The sequence below is a fragment of the Ambystoma mexicanum genome, chromosome 8 (genome assembly GCF_040938575.1).
Source record: "Ambystoma mexicanum isolate Mex_15411 chromosome 8, UKY_AmexF1_1, whole genome shotgun sequence".
In the NCBI taxonomy this organism is placed as follows: domain Eukaryota; kingdom Metazoa; phylum Chordata; class Amphibia; order Caudata; family Ambystomatidae; genus Ambystoma; species Ambystoma mexicanum.
Window position 1 is genome coordinate 155,426,411 of NC_090929.1, and position 21,687 is coordinate 155,448,097.

Sequence of the window (21,687 nt, forward strand, 5' to 3'; positions counted from 1 at the left end):
TCCGATTTATATATCCCTTTAAACTAAAGCGCTGAACAGCAATTTACAAGTGCTTTGTCCAGCATTGCAATTTATTTTTGACCCAAAAAAAGAGTCGATCACCAGAAACGATTTTGATTCTGGTGCAAATTCCAATGGACGAATTTTCAAATAAATGTTTTCTTGTGCACTCATTTGTGCTTGATCCTGCATTTAGTCTCTTTTCTTCCAGACTTCTGGAATGGTGTGGACCAGCATCTTATAAAAAGGTTCCAAAAGGCCGAACTGAAGCTGCCAACAGCACACCACTTCTCTCACTTTCCTACTCCCTCTTCACCCGACTAACCCGCCCCCCTACGCCTCCTCTCATTTTTAGATCCGCCAGAGCGGCCCGGGGAGCAATTCCATTGGTCACGGTGCGCGGTACAACATTAACGTTTTGGATATTGGGCGCAGATACAGTGCCCGCAGAAACAGCGCCCGGCTCCTTCCCCTGCTTGTGCAGTCTTTGCCGTTATTTCCCCTTCCCTTATCACCAAATGGGGAGATCAAATGTTTTTCTGTTCAACTCTCCATGCACGTCCCATTTTTTTCTTTCAACTTTTAACACACCTATAAGCCGAAATTATAAGACAAAACTATAGCATAGGAGTACAGGTAGGAGGGAGGTGACGTGAGCAGGGATTTAAGTGCTCTGGGTCTCTAGCTGGTGCAGAGCCCCGGCAGTCTCTGAAAAATGTCCCAGAGACAGGGCGCTACTGGGGCTTGCTAAAGTCCCTGATGCTCCCAGCCAATAAATTCAGCCCAAGCCTTTTTTTCTAAGGTCCGAAGCTCTCACTCGTACGTGAATACGTGAGAGCGTCAGGCTTTTTTTTTTTCTTTTCAAGTCAAGCTTTATCTGATCAGTTTCTTTGTTCCTGATGGACAGAGTGTTTTTTTTTGTGGAGAGTGGCTCTCGGCAGGGTGATCTCTCATTTAAGGAAATTGTGGGCTTGTTCTAATGAATTACATACACTTTCCATTTGATCTGCCACCACACAGAATACTCCTCCGTAACCTCAGTCGGCATGTCCTACTTGGTTTTCTCTGCATTGCCCAGTCCCACCCACGCCGTCAGTGTTTGGCTGAATCTTGTGCATCGCTCTGCATGCCATTCCTCCCGTGGTCGGTGTACTTTTGACTTACATGAAGGCACTTGTGAGGGTTGCAATGTCAGCTATTCAAAATGGCCCCGAAAGATATCCTGCATTTGGTCCTATACTGACAGAAACGCTTATTACCCAGCAGGGCCTTCAAGATGGTGGTGAAGGGTGGCTTGGGGAGTTTAATCGCCTACTCAAGTCCCAGTTGTGCCACCAGTTTAGGAAAGGCCTCCCACGCATGTGCCTCCATTCATGCCATCCTCTCCGCCCATTTATTCTGCCAAATCTATGCTTCATGCTGTGACCACGTGGACTAGCCTAGGAATCCTGCACAGCTGCAGAGATGTACGCCAAAGATGAGATGGAGGCCGGAAATCAACCCTACAAAAAAACACAACAATGTTCATGAATGTGCAAAGTTTACCATAAGCTGTAATAAGAATGTTTTGTCAAAATGACTTATACATTGCAATACATTATTAAGTATTCTTTTTCCTGAATTGTCGTTTTCGGATTTTGTACCTTTTTTTGTGTTCTTTCAGAAAGGAGGTGCTTTACGGAAAGGGGCAATCGCCAAAACACTGCAAGCTGTCAAAATGGTGCTCCCATACCGCCCGCAGGAACTAGAATGGGATTCACCGCATCGGACCAATCACCAGCAGTGTTACTGCTACTGCGGCGGACCTGGAGAGTAAGGCACTTGCTCTGTGTGTGACCTTTGCTGTGTTGGGGCAGAGTAAGAAAGATACACGCACAGTGCTTGAGAGGTTCTTTTGTGTGGCAGAGTTAGAACTCTATGTGTGCCCTTCTATAAATTTTGAAGAGAAAATGTTGGCCGTGTACACTACACAGTGTGTGTGGGTGTGTGTAACAACTTTGTGGCGTGTGTGCATCTTTCTTCAGTGCACCTCAATAAGGGCCTAATTTAGGTGGTCATTACAAGTTTGACAGGAGCAACAAAACATGAAGTAGTTACAAACAAGGCCTCATTACGAGTTGGGTTGTATGCTGGTGGAAACGGCATACCGCCCAACGGAATTACTGTTAGTCCGGCGGAATTACTGCCGGATTACAACTGGTGGTGGCGGAGTTAATCCCCATTTTTGGAGAGTCCATTGGACTCAATGGGGCATTTCTAGTGGAATTACTGCCGGCAGAATTGCCGCTGTGGAATTTCCCACCAGTTTTGCCCATTTTTGGCAGAAAGTGGGAGATTTACCTCCAGTATGATGCTGAAGATAAATCCCCCACTCAAGGATCATACTCGTAGTATGACGGTGCGGAAAAAGTGGCGCTAATTCTGTTACCGCTAATTCTTTGCCACGCCACCATGCTTGTAAGCCCCACATGTTTAACCGCTCTGCCAAATTCCAAGTTTCATACCTAGGCTCTCCTTTTCTGACTGCTTTTTTGTTGAAGAAAACTCCTCAGCACAAAACAGTGACCACATGCGCTATTAACACATCTGTTAAGACCACATGTGGTAATAGCTCATTCCCCCTATGAAGACCGTTGCACTCCAGAATGGGAAATGGCCGAAAGAGCCCACTTGACTTCCAATCATGCTTACCCTTCCTGTGAACGCATGCCTATGGCTTGCGGTGGCAGCATTTCCGTTTTGAGGTATTAATACCACCAAACTGATAATGACCTCCTTAGTGCTTGGTGGCAAAAGCAGAACATGCAGTCTGTTTGTATACTAATATCTACAAAAAGAAGTTTAAGGTTATTTCTTAAAAAAGGGAAGAAAGTGCCACCACTTACATGGGTATCCTGTCTCACAGATAAATTTTTAGGCAAAAATAGATATAAATTTTATTAATCGTACAAAATTCATTTTAAAAATAGAAAATTCATCATAAAAAATGATCATATCACATGGAACAAACAATTCTAAAACCACACAAATAATTCAGCTTCAATCGGTTCTAGTCTCAAATTTGATCTTTTGGTCAACTAAGAACTGAATTAGCCAAAAGTTGGTTTCGAGGCGAGGGGACTCAGTGTGATTGGGTCATACGGGTTGACCAAAAGATCAAATTTGAGACTAGAACCGATTGAAGCTGAATTATTTGTGTGGTTTTAGAATTGTTTGTTCCATGTGATATGATCATTTTTTATGATGAATTTTCTATTTTTAAAATGAATTTTGTACGATTAATAAAATTTATATCTATTTTTGCCTAAAAATTTATCTGTGAGACAGGATACCCATGTAAGTGGTGGCACTTTCTTCCCTTTTTTAAGAAATAACCTTAAACTTCTTTTTGTAGATATTAGACTTCACTCCACGGAGTAAGAGGTTTACCAATCCCCAACTGTGGTTTTCCACTGTCTTGAGAATAGAGTCTGTTTGTATACTGCATGTTTTTCTGCTCTGACAAGTTCAGTTTCAAAATTGAAACTCACCAGAACCGTTTGGTTTTGTGTGGAGGAAATTTCCCGAGAAAATACCGCCAAATTCCAAACGAGGCCCATCAAATTTCACGTCTTTTTTGCCCTTAAGATTGTGATTGAAAGAGAGCTTTGTGGTTTCTTTATTATGTTTCCAAAACGTGTAAAATACGATTAAGAAATGTTTTTCTTTGCAGAGAAATATCCTCAGAATAACTGACAAATGTAATTTTTTTTACATTTAGGCCTTCTGAGCTTCGTAATAATCTTAACACAGGGTTAGTTGAATAATGTTTTCTATTGCTTGTGTGTGACTTTGGTGACAGGTGCCTACTCACTTATTTGAGAAAGGAGGCATGCCAGCACTTAGTGTAAAAGGACCCTATGTACTTCTTGAAAGCCACACTGATCTGAAACTGGGCAGCATTCTGAAAGGTCGACACAGCTGGCATGCCCTCCACGTGTACTGCCTTGCCAGGCCGTTCATGGGATCATTCTGTCCTATGAAGGACTGCATTGAAATAACCTTCTCAGATGGGGACGACTGGGCTATCGGGTACCCTAGGTAATTGTATATTATTACCTCCAATCCTAGAATATTTGGGGAAAGTGTTTGATGGTGTGGAGGGTCCATTTTTAGAGAAATGTCGCCACCTGGCAGCCATTTTCACTACGACTTTATATGCATCTTTTGTAGAAGACCAACGTTCACACCCGTTCACAATAATAAAAGAGTGATAACCTTAAACAGGAAAAACCAGCAAGTAGGGGATAATGAAATGGAAATAGCGGAGACAGAAAAATAGCAAATAGAAAACATTTTAGAAGTGACTGGATACAAGTAAAAGGAACTTCATTATTTAGGAACGGAAGAGGAAGGTGATCACCCAAACATTAACAGTTTAGGTTTAAGCACCTTTAAATCGTCCAACCTTCGCCACCAAAGATAAGCGAGATCATTTGGAGGGGTAAGCGCTCCTCCTAGACGTGTTTGTTCAGCCGGCCGGGCACAGGTTCGAATTCCAGCAGGGCCAACTCAGCCCTTCACTCTTCCAAGCATGATAAATTGAGTACCATTAAATTGGAAAATACCGACACTAGCCGTTATAGCATTTAGAAGCAGAGGGAATCTGACACTAAGCACTACATTAGGAAAGACATGTGATTTATGTTGTCTGAATTGTGTATTTGTGGAATGCTTACACCATCCGTTGGACCACTTCCAAGGGCTGTGAGTGTCCAAGGGGAGAGGATTGTCATTGGGTGAAGGCATAGGTGAAATGATAGTTTAGCAAGTGTATTGCGAGAGGAAAATGTGAGTGTTGAACGCTCTCCCAAACTTTATGCGGTCGGATGTGAGTTGCAAATGCAAGACTTGCAGCCTTCAGGCCTGATTTATGGAATTCGTAGCGCAGTGCAAAGTCACTTTGCACTGATGCAAGGTGACTTTGCAGTGCCAACAAACACCCGGATTTACAGAACAGTGCAACGTGTATTTTTGCTGAAAAAGTACTGTTTGCACTGCGCTAAATGGTCCTAATTCACAGTACGTTTTCAGTGCAAAGCGACTTTGCACTGTTCTGTAAATCAGGGTGTTTGTTGGGAGTGCAAAGTCACTTTGCAGTGTGCTAAAAAGTCCATAAATCAAGCCCCCATGGTGGAGGGATGTGCACCCACAACAAAGCAAGCATATTTTGGCTGCAGTCATGCTAGTAAATATTGGCAAAGAGGCCTTATGAGTCTGGACAGCTGGGGGAGAGGTCGAAATATGGTGAGGTAAAGGGGTACCATTTCATGATTAACTTTCTAGTAAAATGCACCCCAGATAATTTCCTTTGAATTATGAACAACTCAGGTGTGCTGCAGACATGCAGCATAATCTTGGCAACAGTGTGCAGCATGCTTCTACCCTGGCTGCATACATCGGCTATGTGAGGCCTGTGGCCATAGGGCACCCCTGGATTGAGGCATAACTCTAAGTAAGGGTTCATCAGAGCAGTGCTGCAAGTGATAGGAAACATCAATGGGGTGGCGGCCCTGACCTGAGAGAAGTAAGACACTAAGGGCCCGATTCATGGAATTTTTGCACGTTTCAAAGTGACTTTGCACTGCTGAAAAGTGACTTTGCACTGATGACACACACCCTGATTCACGGAACTGTGCAAACTTTATTTTTGCAGTGCAAAGTCACGGATAAGAGCCTAGAATCATAACCCACGACTATACACTCAAACCGAGAAGATGGAGTATTGGGGCTTAAGCCCCGGTATCCAATAATCACAGCTGATAGATAAAATCTATCAGCAAGAAGACGAGCACGAGCCTGTCATCACTGCAGGGCACTCCTTCTGTTTCTTTGCAGAAGGGAATTATCCCCTTGTGAGTCATTTATAAACTTTGTGGTTGTGCAGAACACCCTTCTAGAAGCTACAGGTTGAGGCCCAGGCCACAGTGTTTAGATTTGCTATGAGTCAGACCAGTGCAAAGCTGTTGCCCAATGTCTCGGCTGCCTCAGCTGCTTCCGTTTCCCGCTCGCTGGAAACGTCACTATGAAGGAGTAGAGAGGACGTGACACTGAGGCACTGGTGGTCAGGTGCATGGCACGTACACTAGGCAGGCTCGTCACACTGCCATTCCATAGCATGCAATTGTGGGGAAAAACATGGGATTAAACTACAAAATTCATTGATTCTTAAGATGAAATCTGCCTTGAAAAATGTCAGAACGCGGCAGCAAAAAAACATACTAGTAGTGGCTCAGCTGACAAAGTATAACATGAGGAGCACGGATGGGGTGAAAAAAACCAAGAAGAAATAAAACCAGAAAAAACTGAAGAAACTAAATGCACATAAAGTTAAATTGTGAGAATCCTGTGGGAAGTGTGGGATAGATTCTGGAGAAAAATATTGAGAATTCCGGCATCAGTACTGATGAATATCATAAGACAGGAACTTGAATTGCATTCTATGCAAGTCCAAGTTGTATGGAAGGCTCTAGCCACTTTTTGAAAGATAGCCTCATCAAAGTATCCTCCTCAATACACAATTTTGAAAAAGGAGAATGAAAGAATACCATTCTGGCCATTAACTGAGTAGAAAATAAAATGTAACGATATCTTGCAAAACCTGAACGTATCAGTGGAAGCCTTACGTAATCACCCAAAGAGGACCAACATTTTGCTGTTGTCAATTGACTGGTTGCAAACAGAAAGTGCACGAGCAGCATCTAAATTTCGCACTTTGTCAACAATGATCACCAGATTTCCAAAAAGCCTGCCATGATACCTAAAAAAGAGTGCAAATCAAAATCGCAGAGATCATTTTTTTTGTTTTAGACTCAATATTTTGAGGACAAAAACAAATCTGCAGAAATATGGTCTAGAAAAAAAATGCGAATGTCGGCAAGCAGGACGAAGATTCCACACGGCATCTAGTATTGTTTTGCCCTAATTTCTAAATTGAAAGGAGAAAAATACTACAGCCGATGCTAATGCCAACCTGTGATTCAGATCCTGACCAATGGTGGACAACTATGTATGACGAGCCAAACCAAAGAACAGCAAGAGGGCTGGGAGTATTCTTAGAAACCATGTTAAAGACACTGGTATAGATCATGAAACAGAGAACTGTGATCGCGGAACGATTTAGATCTAGAAATCGCGTGAAAGAGGCAAAAAAACAATGCCAAACCAGGAAACGATGGACAAAAACGACAAAATGCTCATAAGGACCAAACTAGGAAAAGGACAAAACTAGGATGGCTGTGGCTTTGTAGGGAGTGTGTGAATTTTCTTTTAAAAGCAAAAGTTTGTATTAATTTACGCTGAAAGCTTTAATAAAATTAAGATTATGTATGAATCCAGACTGTCAGTGAAACCAAAAGCCCCTATCATGCAGCTGTGATACACTGCTGCACCCGCAGTGATAATCTGTTGCATGGGCAACAAATGCAGTATGTTCTTTCCAAAAGCGTCCTGTGCATGGGGGGCTGGAATGCAACGGGCAAGCCGAGGAGCACGGGTAGTGAGTGGAGGGTCATGAGTGGAAGAGGGAGAAGCGTGGCATGGCGGGGGCTGTGGACGTGTCCGCAGTCGTCAAAGTGTATGAAAAGAAGTAGTGGAACTATGTTCTTCGTTGGTGTGTCCCGCTCCTCACAAACCCTGTCGCCACATTCCCTCCGAAGCACAATAGGAACCCCCAAAAACATGCACCTGCTGTATAAGGGAAAAGTGCAGTGCACTGAAAGCTAAAGTTTCCTACACTCTTAATTTAAAATGAGAACATTCCAGAACGGTTCTTTTTAAAATAAAAGTATAGGAACAGTAAATCGTAATAAAAAAAGGAAAGATTCAACTTCTTCCTACACTCTTATTTTAAAACGAAAACATTCCGGAACGGTTTCTTTTTAAAATAAAAGTATAGGAACAGTAAAACGTAATAAAAAAAAGTAGATGAGCACTGCTCGCTACCGCTCCCGCCCACTTCGACCACTGCGCGTCGCCCGTTAAAGCAAGCAGAGAATCGGTGGAGAGGCGGGACCAGCGAGGACAAATGGGCCGGATTAAGCAGATTCACCCTCGGGTGTCCAAATAAACACAGTGCCAGTAGATGGCGCCCAAGGGCTAATCCCGCATCTCTTGTGCTTTGCTTACATCCTGCATGTTTTCATACAGCACATCATCCTAGCTTCCTCCCACTTTTAAGCACTGTAATAATGGATGTTATTTTTACCCAATTTAATGGTACTCAATGTTTCGCCCTTGAGAGAAAGCCCTGCCAGCATTCAAACCTGCAAAGGGCAGGATAGCGCTATGTCAGTGGTGAGCAGGCCCGGCTGAAGAAGTTCGGGGGCCCTTTTCCACGTGATGGTTGAGGGCCCCCCCCACGTTAGAGCGGAAAACAGTCTGGGGCACCACGCACATGGAATTGATACATTTTAATGGAGACACATACAAGTGGGGGTTAATATCACCCAACTATCACGAAACGGCCAACCAGCAGGGAGCTGAAACACTAAACTCCCACTGATTATCACCTTGTCTTTTATAACTGGTTCCTCCACATTAGCCCATTGCTGACAAAGAAGAATTTATAGCGTTTCAGTGGGCATTTATTGTTTCAGTTCCCTTCTAGCTGACTGTCACCTCATAATCGGCGTCTATTAACGCCCGGGTCTATTTTTCTGCTTTGAATGAGCGCTTTTCAGCGCTTGCGTTACGAACTTCATTTGCTGGAGCCTTCAGGTCGTCACTTCCAAGGAAATAACTCATTCATTCATTACGAATTCGACGGTGCAATGAATTAGTGCCTGTAATTCCATTACAGTCGCCTTTATGGCGGTAACAGAATTACTGGCGGTTTTATCTCACTGCCGAATTCCAATCTTACCTCCAGAAAGTTGCTGGAGGTAAATATCACGAAAAATGGGGATTAACTCTGCCCTGCTCCTACGCCTAATACAGAGGTAAATCAAGTGGGCCAGGTGGCAGCAATGTTAACCGAGTTTGGCGGAAAACCTGGGAATACCACCACTCTTGTAATGGAGCCCAAAGTCTTTACTAGGGGTTAGTACATGAACCAATGAAATGCTCTTGCTCAATACAACACATTACCTGAGCATTCTAGTGCACCATTGCAGCGATTTGGACCTACCACAACTGACTAACATGCATCAAACTGTTCTGAAAGATACCATGTTCAGATTTTGACTTCTGCAGAAACGCTCCAGCCCAACTGCGCCTAATGTGGTGCTCATGCAGACACCTTAAACCTGTGCTCCATTAAGGACCTTACTGTACAATACAAAATGTAAATTGAGAACAACAGTTTGATGCATGCAAATCAGTTGTGGCAGATCCAAACCAGTGCAATGGTTCACTAGAATGGCAGGTAATGAGTTGTGTTGAACGAGAGTATTCAATTGACTCACACACTAACCCCTACACGATTGTAAGTCTTTGCATGATTTTCTATGAGATATTCTAAGATGAAAATGTTTTTCTATTGTAAAACAAATAAAACAGTGCATTTTTTAACATGATGCATATTTGATGTAGGCGAGTATGCATAGTCACCAATAAGAAAGCTAGGGTAGGAGCCCACTTGTGCTTTCAGTACTTCCGGTTAGGTGCTGCGTTTTTTGATTGCTTCTGTTTCTGCCACTGCAGGGCAGGCAGTGGCAGGAAAAATCCCCACTCTGACTTCTGCTTTCTCAAGATCCTGACTTGCTCCCTTCAGATCAGCATCAGGTGCAAAAAGAAGCCATTGACAGTGAGGCACGTTTCTAACCACATCCTCTCGGGAGGATAGCTCGGGGGCAAAGTGTTCGCTTTGGAAGCAAAAAGATACGGAGTGACACAGGTTCGGTCCCCGGGTCCGCGCTTAGAAATCTCTGGGTATTAAGCACGTTATAAATAACCTGTCATATCATATCCCTCTATGAAACTGGGATGTGCTGAGTAATCTGGTTTGCAAACCCACTGTCATGCCGCTAAATGCAAAGGGTCAGATTCTCAAAAAGTAACACAAATAAAAAATGTGTCGAAGATGTCCTTTTTGTCATTTGCATTACTCTGAGAAATGTCTTTTTCTAGGGGGGTGGGTGGCAACGCAAGTGATGCACTGAGCAGCCCCCTTGCATACATGAGTGAGGCTACCGACACGTACGTGTGTGGTGCGAGTGCATTTCACAGTGACGGGCCCTTAAAGGGCCCATCCTTGTGCAATGATAAAGAAAAATGAAGTATTTATATCCCTTTCTGAGGGATAGAAATTCAAGTGGGACAGCAGCATTTCCTACCAATGCATGACAGGGTCAGACAGGGCCATGTCATGCATTTCTCACCCACATGCACCAGTTGCATTAGGTGGGAGTCATTAGCATCCTCTTCATTTGCACGAGGAAAACTTGCACTTTGTTTCAAACCGGCACTGGGGAATGTGTTTGATTTCAACGTACTTCGGTTTCGGAATTTGGGATGTGCTTTCAAATGCACAAAAAGCCATCTTCCACCCTCTGATTTGCACAGTTGTGCCCATGTGGGGGGTGGGTGGGACTAGAATGTGCACATTTTTGATGCACACATTCAGGTGAACAGAGAACATGCTTTTCTGGTGCAAATGAAGAGGATTTACTATCCCATCCCAGAATCTTTTGACAATTGGCTCAAAGTGTGTGTCTAAAGGGCAGAACATGCCCCGTGAAATGTGAGCATCCTGGGAGGCCCCCCGTGAGTCACCGCAGGTGGGTGTATGTTTCAAATGCACATGAGCACTTGAACACATGAGCACATGAGCACTTGAACACATGAACACATGAGCACATGAACATTTGGAAAAGTCTTTGTGACCCAATATGTTCATTATTAGTTCCTATGCACCAAGGTGTAAATGAGATGCTTATGTGGCCAACTCATGCTTTTGTTTACTTTACTGATGCATGCCCACACATGGGGCAATTATCAGCAGGCAAACTAGAGGTGGGTTTATGAAGACAAAATGCAGTGCTTTTGTTATTGGTGTTATGTGCAGTGCTTCCTCCCTTGCTGGTTGTCATTGGTGTGCAGTGCTTCCTCCCTTGCTGGTTGTCATTGGTGTGCAGTGCTTCCTCCCTTGCTGGTTGTCATTGGTGTGCAGTGCTTCTTCACTTGATTGTTGTCACTGGTGTGCAGTGCTTCTTCCCTTGCAGGTTGTCATGGGTATGCACTGCTTCTTCCCTTGTTGGTTGTCATTGGTGTGCAGTGCTTTTTCCCTTGGTGGTTGTCATTGGTGTGCAGTGCTTCTTCCCTTGCTGGCTGTCATTGGTATGCACTGCTCTTCCCTTGCTGGTTGTCATTGGTATGTAGTGCGTCTTCCCTTGCTGGTTGTCACTGGTGTGCAGTGCTTCTTCCCTTGCTGGTTGTCATGGGTGTGCAGTGCTTCTTCCCCTGCTGGGTGTCATTTGTGTGCAGTGCTTCTTCCCTTGCTGGATGTCATGGGTGTGCAGTGCTTCTTCCCTTGCTGGGTCTCACTGGTATATAGTGCTTCTTCCCTTGCTGGTTGTCACTGGTGTGCAGTGCTTCTTCCCTTGCTGGTTGTCATTGGTGTGCAGTGCTTCTTCCCTTGCTGGTTGTCAATGGTGTGCAGTGCTTCTTCCCTTGCTGGTTGTCATTCTTTTTTAAAAATTGTTTTTATTTATTTAGTTGCAGCGCAACTTTTCAAATATTTAATACAAACATACATCAAATCAAACTTCCATATATTACATAAGAAATAATACATAACAAAATAGACACTCTTGTTAGGATACAGAAACGTCGAAACATAAAATCACATAACACCATAAAAACATAACGACCACGAGACATGCAGAACATAGACTCTATAGCAATTAGACTTATGCATAAATACAGTCACCACTATTCTCTACCATGGTCCCTGCACTTAATGCCTTTTACATATCCTTCGCTCGTGGTAATATCATTTGTAAAAATTGGACTAGCTCTATCTGTACCCTTGCCCGTGTGTTTGAAAACAACATTTGCCATATTTGATCGCTCTCCCTCACGGTATGAATTCAAAATACATTATCGAAGCATCTTGCTCGTACTCCATCTAAAGCACTACATTCCACCAACAGATGTTGTTATGTTTCACTTTGTTGCAGTGATAGGCAATATCTACAATAATTTCGATCAATTGGCAACAGTTTCCTTTTACAAAGAGCATTGCAAATGCTCCATAGGTTGAGTCTGAACCTTAAGTAGTCGGAACGAACCTTAGGCGATGGACATTTCACTAAATAAGACGCCATCATTCCATAACGCTTCATTCCAAAATTCCAGATGTTAAAATCTTTATATTGGATGCACCTTGTTATATTCCTGGCCCAATCTGCTTGGAAGATTTTAACTTTAGCTCGAGCAGGATTCGATAACAACACTTCTAAGGACACATCTGCTTCGACCAAGTTATCCATCACATAATTCCGCCATGTCCTAGGGAATACATTTCCAGATTTAAGAAGGTTATAACCTATTACCTCTAGGATGCTTCCACTCTTTAGTCCCAACAAACATTTGCGGAAAAATACGCACTGTCTCCACAGTGCCTGGGAGTAGAGGGATAAAAATCCAAATTCATAGCGTATGATCGCTATCGGGACAATATTTGGGAGGGCTAGAATATGCTTCCAATATGTTGATTCTAGTGCATCCCAAATCTGTTGCTTCTCTGGCAGCCTTCCTTCCACACCATATAGTGTAATTGGCAACACCTTCATTTTGTAAAATAGCACAATATGCTTCAAAGAGAATTTCCCACATTTTTTAATTAAGATTCGAGACTGGGAGATTAAATGTTGAAGTTTGTTCCGGGCAGTTGCCTCATCATCTCTCCTAGTCTGTCTATTCTTAATAGCCACCCAAGATATTTATATAGGGTAACGTTTACTAATTTGGTGTCCATGAGAATAAAGGAAGATGTCCCACAGCCCCCGAACTGACGGTACAGCTTATTATTTGGGATTTCATTATATTAATCTCCAAGTTATTTGCCTGCACATAGTCTCCCAACCGTGACAACATACGTTGAAGACCTTGCAGCGTTTGTAATAAAAGAACAAGGTCATCCGCATATAACAAATATGGGATTTTCTGAGCTCCTATCCTAGGGGCATCACCATTACAATTCATAAATTCAGGACCCAGATCTATAATAAAGAAGTTAAATAGAAACACTGCCAGTGCACATCCCTGTTTTAAACCTTGTTGAGTCCGAATTTCAGGACATAGTTTACCATCTAAGGTGATACGCACTCTCATTGATGTTTGTGAGTGAAACAGAATTATTAGTGACGTGAAAGAATGGGGACACTCATACGATTTTATTTTGTCATTGGTGTGCAGTGCTTGTTCCCTTGCTGGTTGTCATTGGTGTGCAGTGCTTCTTCCCTTGCTGGTTGTCATTGGTGTGCAGTGCTTCCTCCCTTGCTGGTTGTCATTGGTGTGCAGTGCTTCTTCCCTTGCTGGTTGTCATGGGTATGCACTGCTTCTTCCCTTGCTGGTTGTCATTGGTGTGCAGTGCTCCTTCCCTTGCTGGTTGTCATTGCTGTGCAGTGCTTCTTCCCTTGCTGGTTGTCATTGGTGTGCAGTGCTTCTTCCCTTGCTGGTTGTCATTGGTGTGCAGTGCTTCTTCCCTTGCTGGTTGTCACTGGTGTGCAGTGCTTCTTCCCTTGCTGGTTGTCATGGGTGTGCAGTGCTTCTTCCCTTGCTGGATGTCATGGGTGTGCAGTGATTCTTCCCCTGCTGGTTGTCATTGGTGTGCAGTGCTTCTTCCCTTGCTGGTTGTCATTGGTGTGCAGTGGTTCTTCCCTTGCTGGTTGTCATTGGTGTGCAGTGCTTCTTCCCCTGCTGGTTGTCACTGGTGTGCAGTGTTTCTTCCCCTGCTGGTTGTCACTGGTGTGCAGTGCTTCTTCCCTTGCTGGTTGTCATTGGTGTGCAGTGCTTCTTCCCTTGCTGGTTGTCACTGGTGTGCAGTGCTTCTTCCCCTGCTGGTTGTCATTGGTGTGCAGTGCTTCTTCCCCTGCTGGTTGTCACTGGTGTGCAGTGTTTCTTCCCCTGCTGGTTGTCATTGGTGTGCAGTGCTTCTTCCCTTGCTGGATATCATTGGTATGCAGTGCTTCTTCCCTTGCCGGTTGTCATTGGTGTGCAGTGCTTCATCCCTTGCCGGTTGTCATTGGTGTGCAGTGCTTCTTCCCTTGCTGGTTGTCATTGGTAGGCAGTGCTTCTTCCCTTGCTGGTTGTCACTGGTGTGCAGTGTGTCTTCCCCTGCTGGTTGTCATTGGTGTGCAGTGCTTCTTCCCCTGCTGGTTTTCATTGATGTGCAGTGCTTCTTCCCTTGCTGGTTGCCATTGGTATGCAGTGCTTCTTCCCTTGCTGGTTGTCATTGGTGTGCTTGTTTTTCTACTTTTGTGCAGGTGGTACCTGAAGATGCTGCAGTGCTACAGGTGCCGGCAGTGGTTCCACGAAGCTTGCACCCAGTGCCTCAACGAGCCCATGATGTTCGGAGACAGGTAGGCCCTAAAGCTGTTTAGATTCTGGGTTAATAACTTGTGATGAAAGGCTGTAGATAGAGTGGGGCGGTATGCTTTGGTGTAAAGTGCTATATAAATTAAAAAAATACAAATTAACACTAATCCAGTTTTTAGTAAAGTGCTTAATAGCCATGTTGAACCTTTGTGTGAGTACTTCCAAGTTTGGCAACAGAAGCTCAGGGAAATTAAGTGATTCGTCTAAAATGACACAGCCTGGCCAATTGGAGAAACTAGGGGTTATAATCGGATTTTGTACTTACACCATCGATGATTTAACAATGTTTTCCTCCTCTCTGTTACTGGTAGAGGGAAATGTGTTCTACAATGCACAGTGGAAGGCGTTTCCCCACCCATTACGCTTGTGGTGGTAATGGTACTTTTAAATATCATCAGCATCCGGGGCGGAGAGCGCAGCCAATCAGGTAACACGGATCACAGGCTGAAACCTGTAATCTCAGCCTGTGTTCCACAGAACCCGCAGACTACCTCCCCCGCTGCGGCCACCATCTTCCCCCGCCTTCCCTTATCTTTTTTTGTTGTAAATAAATCCCAACCCCCCTTCCCATCACCACTCATCTGATTGTGGCGGTGGTGCCGCCCGCCGCCACACAAGCTTCCATTTTTCGGCTGCCCTGGTCATAGCGTACAGAGCCCCGCCTTCTATAACCATGGCAGCCATTTTGGTTTGGTATTTTCATTCATTCAACGGACACTTGCTGTGTCCCGCACCCCGGGTTACCGCTTTGGTAACCCGGGGTGCTAATAGCATTAACCACCATCATTGCAATAGCTGTAATGGGGGACTAACAGGCCGGTGCCCTCGTTATAGGCCCTGGCTTCGCTAGGTCATATACCTTGGGCTGCAGAGCCGTTACCCGCCTTTCCAGTCCTTGGAACAAGGGTTTAAAGTTACACTGTGTTTAAAAATACCACCTAATTATTCATTGGGATTACATGGGATACTTACCACACAAACGCACAGAAAGTACTGCATGGGGCTTTAAACTATGATTCCAACCTAGTTAAGTGGGCCATCAACCTAGTTACGTTTGCTACTGCACGCTACGTGTGGCTTGCCTTCATGGTTAGGCTATAACGAGCTTGCTCTCTTGTTTGCGCTCTTACTTGCTCTCTTGATTACGCTCTTGTTTTGTTATTACGAGACCTTTCTTAGGAATGCATAGTTTAAAAAAGATTTTTGTGGATTAACTTGATGACGTAGCTTATTTATTTCCTTTTGGAATATTTTATCAATTGATATTTAATTGTACTGTATATTTATGTACTGTAAAGGCTATCTTGGTGATACAATTAAATGACGTGGATGAACCCCATGCATTAATTTGTTTGTACCCCATTCGCATGTCCCTTGCAATCCCAATTCATAATTAGGCAGAATTTTTAAAGTTGGCCGTAGCATATTGTTACTATTACCAACATACTCATAATTCAACCCTTTATTTAGTACCCACAGCCATAATGATGTCAAGTAACTAATGAAACTGCTACCAATTCCAACTTTGGAGAGGCTACATTTTCAGACCCTCAACACTGCAATAAACTTCCTATTAAGCTCATACATAGAGGGATGTTGAGTGCCAGTTGAGCTTTTTAGCAGGAGGAAGCGGTTATGAGGATGCATTATTTTCTGCACCATCGAAGCCCTTGAAGTCCATGTTTGAGATCATGCCTCGGTTCAGGCTGAAGGTGACTGCATGCACTCTTACACTGCTTGTATAGCAGTCAGCAGCATGCCTCTGGCCTCAAGAGGATAGTCGCTGAGGTTGGTACTGCTGTGTGGCAGCACTGAAGCTGCAAGCTTGTCTTCCTGACAGCAGCCTGCTGTTGAGTGCTGACTTGGAGCTGCAAGCCTCTCTTCCTGAAAGCGACCTGCAGCTAAGTGCGACCTTGCAGTCTGACAGCACGGGAGCTGCAAGCATGTCTTCCTGACAGAGGCCTGCTGCTGAGTGCTGACTTGCAGTCTGACAGCACTGGAGCTGCAAACCTGTCTTCCTGACAGAGGCCTGCTTATGAGTGCTGACTTGCTGTCTGGCAACACCGGAGCTGCAAGCCTTTCTTCCTGGCAGCAGCCTGCTGCTAGGTGCTACCTTGCAGTCTGACAGCACTGGAGCTGCACGCCTGTCTTACGGGCAGCAGCCTGCTGCTAAGTGCTGACTTGCTGTCTGGCAGCACTGCAGCTGCCAGCCTGTCTGCCTGACATCGGCCTGCTGTTGAATGCTGACTTGCAGTCTGACAGCACTGGAGCTGCAAGCCTGTCTTCCTGGCAGCAGCCTGCTTCTGAGTGCTAACTTTTCTGACAGCACTGGAGCTGCAGGCCTGTATTCCTGGCAGTGGCCTGCTTCTGAGTACTTTTGTGCATTCTGACAGTGCTGGAGCCTCTTTCTTAGCAAACAGGTCCATCCTGTAGGGGACTTGGGACAACAAGTTAAAAGTTATGGACAGGGATATGGGCACTGCACATATCCACAGCCTTCTGTGTGTAACTTAACCTTTAAGTCGCAGCTAAAATCCAATACAGGTAGCTCAGTCGGTTGAATGCTTCTGCTTCTGGGTACTTTTTTTTATACAATTTAAATGGTTTGGTGCGTCTTAATTAGATCAGTTAATAAGCTCATGTTTGTATAAATATGTCAACCACAGATGGTGGGGCAGACTCAGCATTTCACCTTCAGAGGACCAGGAATGGAGTGATTTTGCATTGAATAGAAGTAACACATCTCTATTACTGCACTATGAAAGCCTAACACTTTCAGCAGGTGACTGATAAAAACAAGTTCCTATAGTTATTCAACTGCGGGTGGGATTTGCCAATAACCTGTAGGTCACAGATGCAAACCAAAGTAAACATTATTCAGTGACATTACACTCCTTATATTTAAGTTCATCTATCTTAAATCATGAGAAATCATAACTAGCCCCTGCCCTATAGAGCCATATATAGTTGCACGTAAGTCCATGATGTCTCCTCACCTTCCACTTACTCCATGTTTTCCTCACGCGTATGTCTATACATGTCCAACTCTTGGCGCCGACACATCTGCCGGCTGGCTCTGCAAACCCAGTGTGCTTCCCTTGTACAGGGATTGTTTATTGCAAACTAGCCTAGGGGAAGGCCTGCACACAACTACGGCTGCTTGAGCATCTCTCAAGTACATCATTCGAAGACCCACCAGCTAGATCTAGTACCGTGCTTCGTCGGGTCTAGCTTGCCATCACAGTACGTTCTGCTCTGCATTGAGCTGGCCATTCCTTTCAGCTTCTCTCTCACACACAGACAGCTAATCACAGTTACAAACACGCATCTCGACTATTACAACCATATCGCATCCCTGTCTTCCCAAATGCTTTTTACCCTCTGAATCGCTTTGTTCTTCTGCTTAAACACTCTTTCCTATTAACCCTGTCTGAATCCCTAGTCTTTCCTTTCTAAAGACTAAAGTCTGGCGACAACCTGGCAGGGTCACAATATGCCAATTTTTCTTAGAAGGCCAGGTGCAGTAAGGTCATTACGGTGATGGGTGCATTATAAATATGGATTAAGATAACGTGCTGCTCATTCCCCCTCTCCACCTGTAGCCTGCTATTAATATGCCCTTTTACCTTCTCCAAATGTAATTTTAAGCGCTTTTCATTTTCGACTTCCCTCGCTATTAAAGGGGGAATTGCATGCATCGACTAAAAAAATGTCAGATTTTCATTTCTGAAAAGTTTTTCAGCCTCTGTGCTTCAAAGCTACAGTACTCTAATATTGTAGCGTACTGCACCATGGGAGATATATAAAAAAAAAACTTGCAGGGTTGCAGTCTGTGGCAGTCGACTTTCCTTACCAGACCTTCCTACCAGAGTCTCTCTACACTTGTTGCTGTTTTTGTGGGTGGACCCATAAAACCTCTTCCTAGCCGCGGGGCGGCCGCGGAGTTGGCTGCAGAGTTGCAGTCTGTGGCAGTCGACTTTCCTTACCAGACCTTCCTACCAGAGTCTCTCTACACTTGTTGCTGTTTTTGTGGGTGGACCCATAAAACCTCTTCCTAGCCGCGGAGCGGCTGCGGAGTTGGCTGCAGAGTTGCAGTCTGTGGCAGTCGACTTTCCTTACCAGACCTTCTTACCAGAGTATCTCTACACTTGTTGCTGTTTTTGTGGGTGGACCCATAAAACCTCTTCCTAGCCGCGGACTTGGCTGCAAAGTTGCAGTCTGTGGCAGTCCGTGAGCAGGATTGATCGGCAGACTCCTGTCTGCCTGCATGGAGGCCACAAGGGGTGAAACGCCCCCGTCATCACCTCTGGGAGGTGAAGAAGAGGACATGCGATGGCTGAGGAGCTCAAACCAAAGACCGTCTACTAGACCTGACCTCCCTCGCCCACTCTCAAGAAAAAGACATCCTACCAACTTGGGGCCCCAAACCGCTAGCTCCCTAGTACACTTTCAACACGAGTCCGCTTTGGAAAAAACCAATCAGGACCAAAGCGAAGCCCCACCGACAGCCCCAAGCAAGGATGCTGCCAGAGTGGAAACACTTCAAACCAGACTCATTGCGGCAATCGAGTCCTGCGAGGTCCAAGAGCGGGCGCCTGAGCTGGTGAAGCCCCATGCGGTCAGGTTCCCAGTGCAGCCGACTGAAGGGTGGGCGGCGAGGGAACCGCATGCGGCTTCGCCACTCGTTGCGCTCGTTGCAGCCCAGGAGGGCTTTCAAAAACCTCTTACCGGAGTTCGGGCCTCGGAGGTTCTTCGGTCGCCTGGAGCCCTAGGTTCGACCGGCGTAGTGTGTGACGGCTCGGAGGGCAGTGGCAGGGGTGGCCTCTGCCGAGGAGGTGGGGAGCCGCAGGGGCTCGCTCTCCCACCTGCCGCCCCGCCAGCACTCGTCCTGGAAGCTACGGAGGTCCCGACAGCGTCATCGGAGAAGAAGGTGGGGCGTGCTAATATTCATGCACCCGAAAAGGAGGGTCCACCTCCTCAAGGGGGTGGAGCCAAAGACCAACAAACTGAAGAAGACACGCCTACTGTAGAGCTTCAACCTGCAAAGCCTCCAAATACGCTGAATTTAGAGGGTGAATCCCCTTCCATTGACTCATTGCTTCCACGCACTTACCCAAACAAAAGTTTGAAAAATAAAGAGTTCCCAAGGTAAAAAAGAAACCAAAGCAAACAAAGAAAGAAGAAGGGTATGGCCGGTTGAGCACCACAGTATAAAAAAACCCTTGGACGAGCTTGTAACGAACGCAGCGATCTGCAGATCTTTAAAAGCATACTTCGTCAGCCAAGGGAAACGAAAATATGATGTCCTCCTTGAACTGACGGATGCTGAAATATTGGACGCAACAGACAACCTCGCTGGGGGCCCTAAAGCATGCAAGTTTCCTTATGCACCGAAAGATCCTTTACCGCTTTCTGTTGAAAATGACAACACCCGTGAAGTTTTTCCTCTCCTGGAAAGCCCAAGAGCCGATTTGCTTGCAACATCGGGAGTCCAAAATCTGCTCCGTTCAACCGTCCTCCAACAAGCCTACCCGCCTCGCTTGCTGAATTTCCCCAGAGGAATAGCCCAAAGGGTCCTCTAAGCTCTCAACCTGCCCCTCAAAGTAGTGAGACCCGGGAATTCGATTCTCCAGCCAAAAATCAACACCAACAGGAACCAACCTCAGCAGTCCCGGACCCAGCACTCCACTCTCCTAAGGCTAAATCACAGCCTCTTTCTTCACCCCGCTGCCATAATATTTCACCTCGAAGGAAAAGTGCTGGTGGGACCTAATTGGAGGGAGCCCTCAATGAAACACCACCGAAAAAACGAGACCTGACCACATTGATGTCAGCTTTGACGATCGCACTCGCTCCTTTTGGTAAATTATATGAAGCCATAAACGATACGTTAAAGGACCAAACTACCCTGATTGCAATGACTCACACGAAAATGACATACCTTGAAGGGTATATAACCGCAAAGGAAAAGGTTGACAGTGTTATATATGACAAAATCATTGGTGTCCCTTTGCAAAAAAAAACTGAAAAGTCGATTCAATCAGTCCACTCAATCTTAATTAAAGATACAACAGATTCTGCATCACAGACCGACCCAATGGCAGAAAAAGGAAGAGAATCGGGGTTGAAGACCCAACAAACTGGAAAACAGGTTCCAAGCAAAATCTGCTTTGACTTTGGGAAAGAGTTCAGAAAAAACCAAAAAGGAAAAGAAAACATCGAACCTCTCAGAAAATTTCTATTTGAAGGAGTCAAAAAGGGCCCGGCTAAACCTTGCGTAAAAGAGCCAACTGTAGCTCCCAAACAATCACGTCAGCAACCTGGAGTGAGTCCAGTTGAAGTGCAAACAACAGACAAACTACCTCAGCTTACTAATTCGAATGGAAATAAAAAAAAAAAAAAACATCCCACAAGAAGTGGTGACAGCTCCTGTTCTGGATCCCTCAGCTGGCAAACCATTGGAAAAAGGTTTGACCCCCCGACAGAAAACCAACGACCTGCCAGTGAATGAAATAAAGCTCTGTGCCACTCCTCAGTCCCCGATACAGGTCTGCCATTACGTTAGAAGTCCCTCTCAGTCTCCGCTGTCACATTCGCCAATTACTGTTGAAGACTTCCTGAGAGATGAATCTCTAATGAACATCACTCTCCACTCGTCCCCAGAGAGCGGCTGTCAAAACCACATTGAAAACCATCATCATGAAAGATCGCAACCGATCAATGACTGTACAAAAAATTCACCACCAAAAAAACATAAGCCCGACAGTGACAACAAAAGGGTCCGGCTAGACGTTGATGAAAGACATCCTCGTGGCCCGTATTCCTTAAGGGAGAAACCAGCGTCGCACAAAAGAAACCATGTTGAACCGGAATCCTATACTGATACTATCAAAACCCAGAGAGTCGAACCAAATTTGCACAAAGGATTTAATGACCGTACTGAACTGACGGAAAAAAAGAAACATTCTTGGGACAGAAGCTCGAATCAAAAAATACCCTTAAACTTAAGGCTTGCAGCTGCGACAATTTTAAAGCTGGAACAGATTCTGGCAAATTTTGAGAAGAAAACTCTAAACAGGGGAACAGTACTGAAAATCCTAAAACACA

The 21,687-nt window shown here is 45.0% G+C and overlaps 1 protein-coding gene across 2 annotated transcripts in view; it reads left to right on the forward strand.

Annotated features, from left to right (window-relative positions):
- The window catches only part of PHF19 (PHD finger protein 19), a 258,042-nt gene that overhangs the window by 138,748 nt on the left and 97,607 nt on the right, over positions 1-21,687 (forward strand). For both annotated transcript variants that reach the window (XM_069609530.1, XM_069609531.1), the window contains exons 6-7: positions 1,664-1,812; positions 14,469-14,564. In XM_069609530.1, the coding sequence (XP_069465631.1) occupies positions 1,664-1,812; positions 14,469-14,564 (245 nt within the window). The remainder of the gene's footprint in view (positions 1-1,663; positions 1,813-14,468; positions 14,565-21,687) is intronic.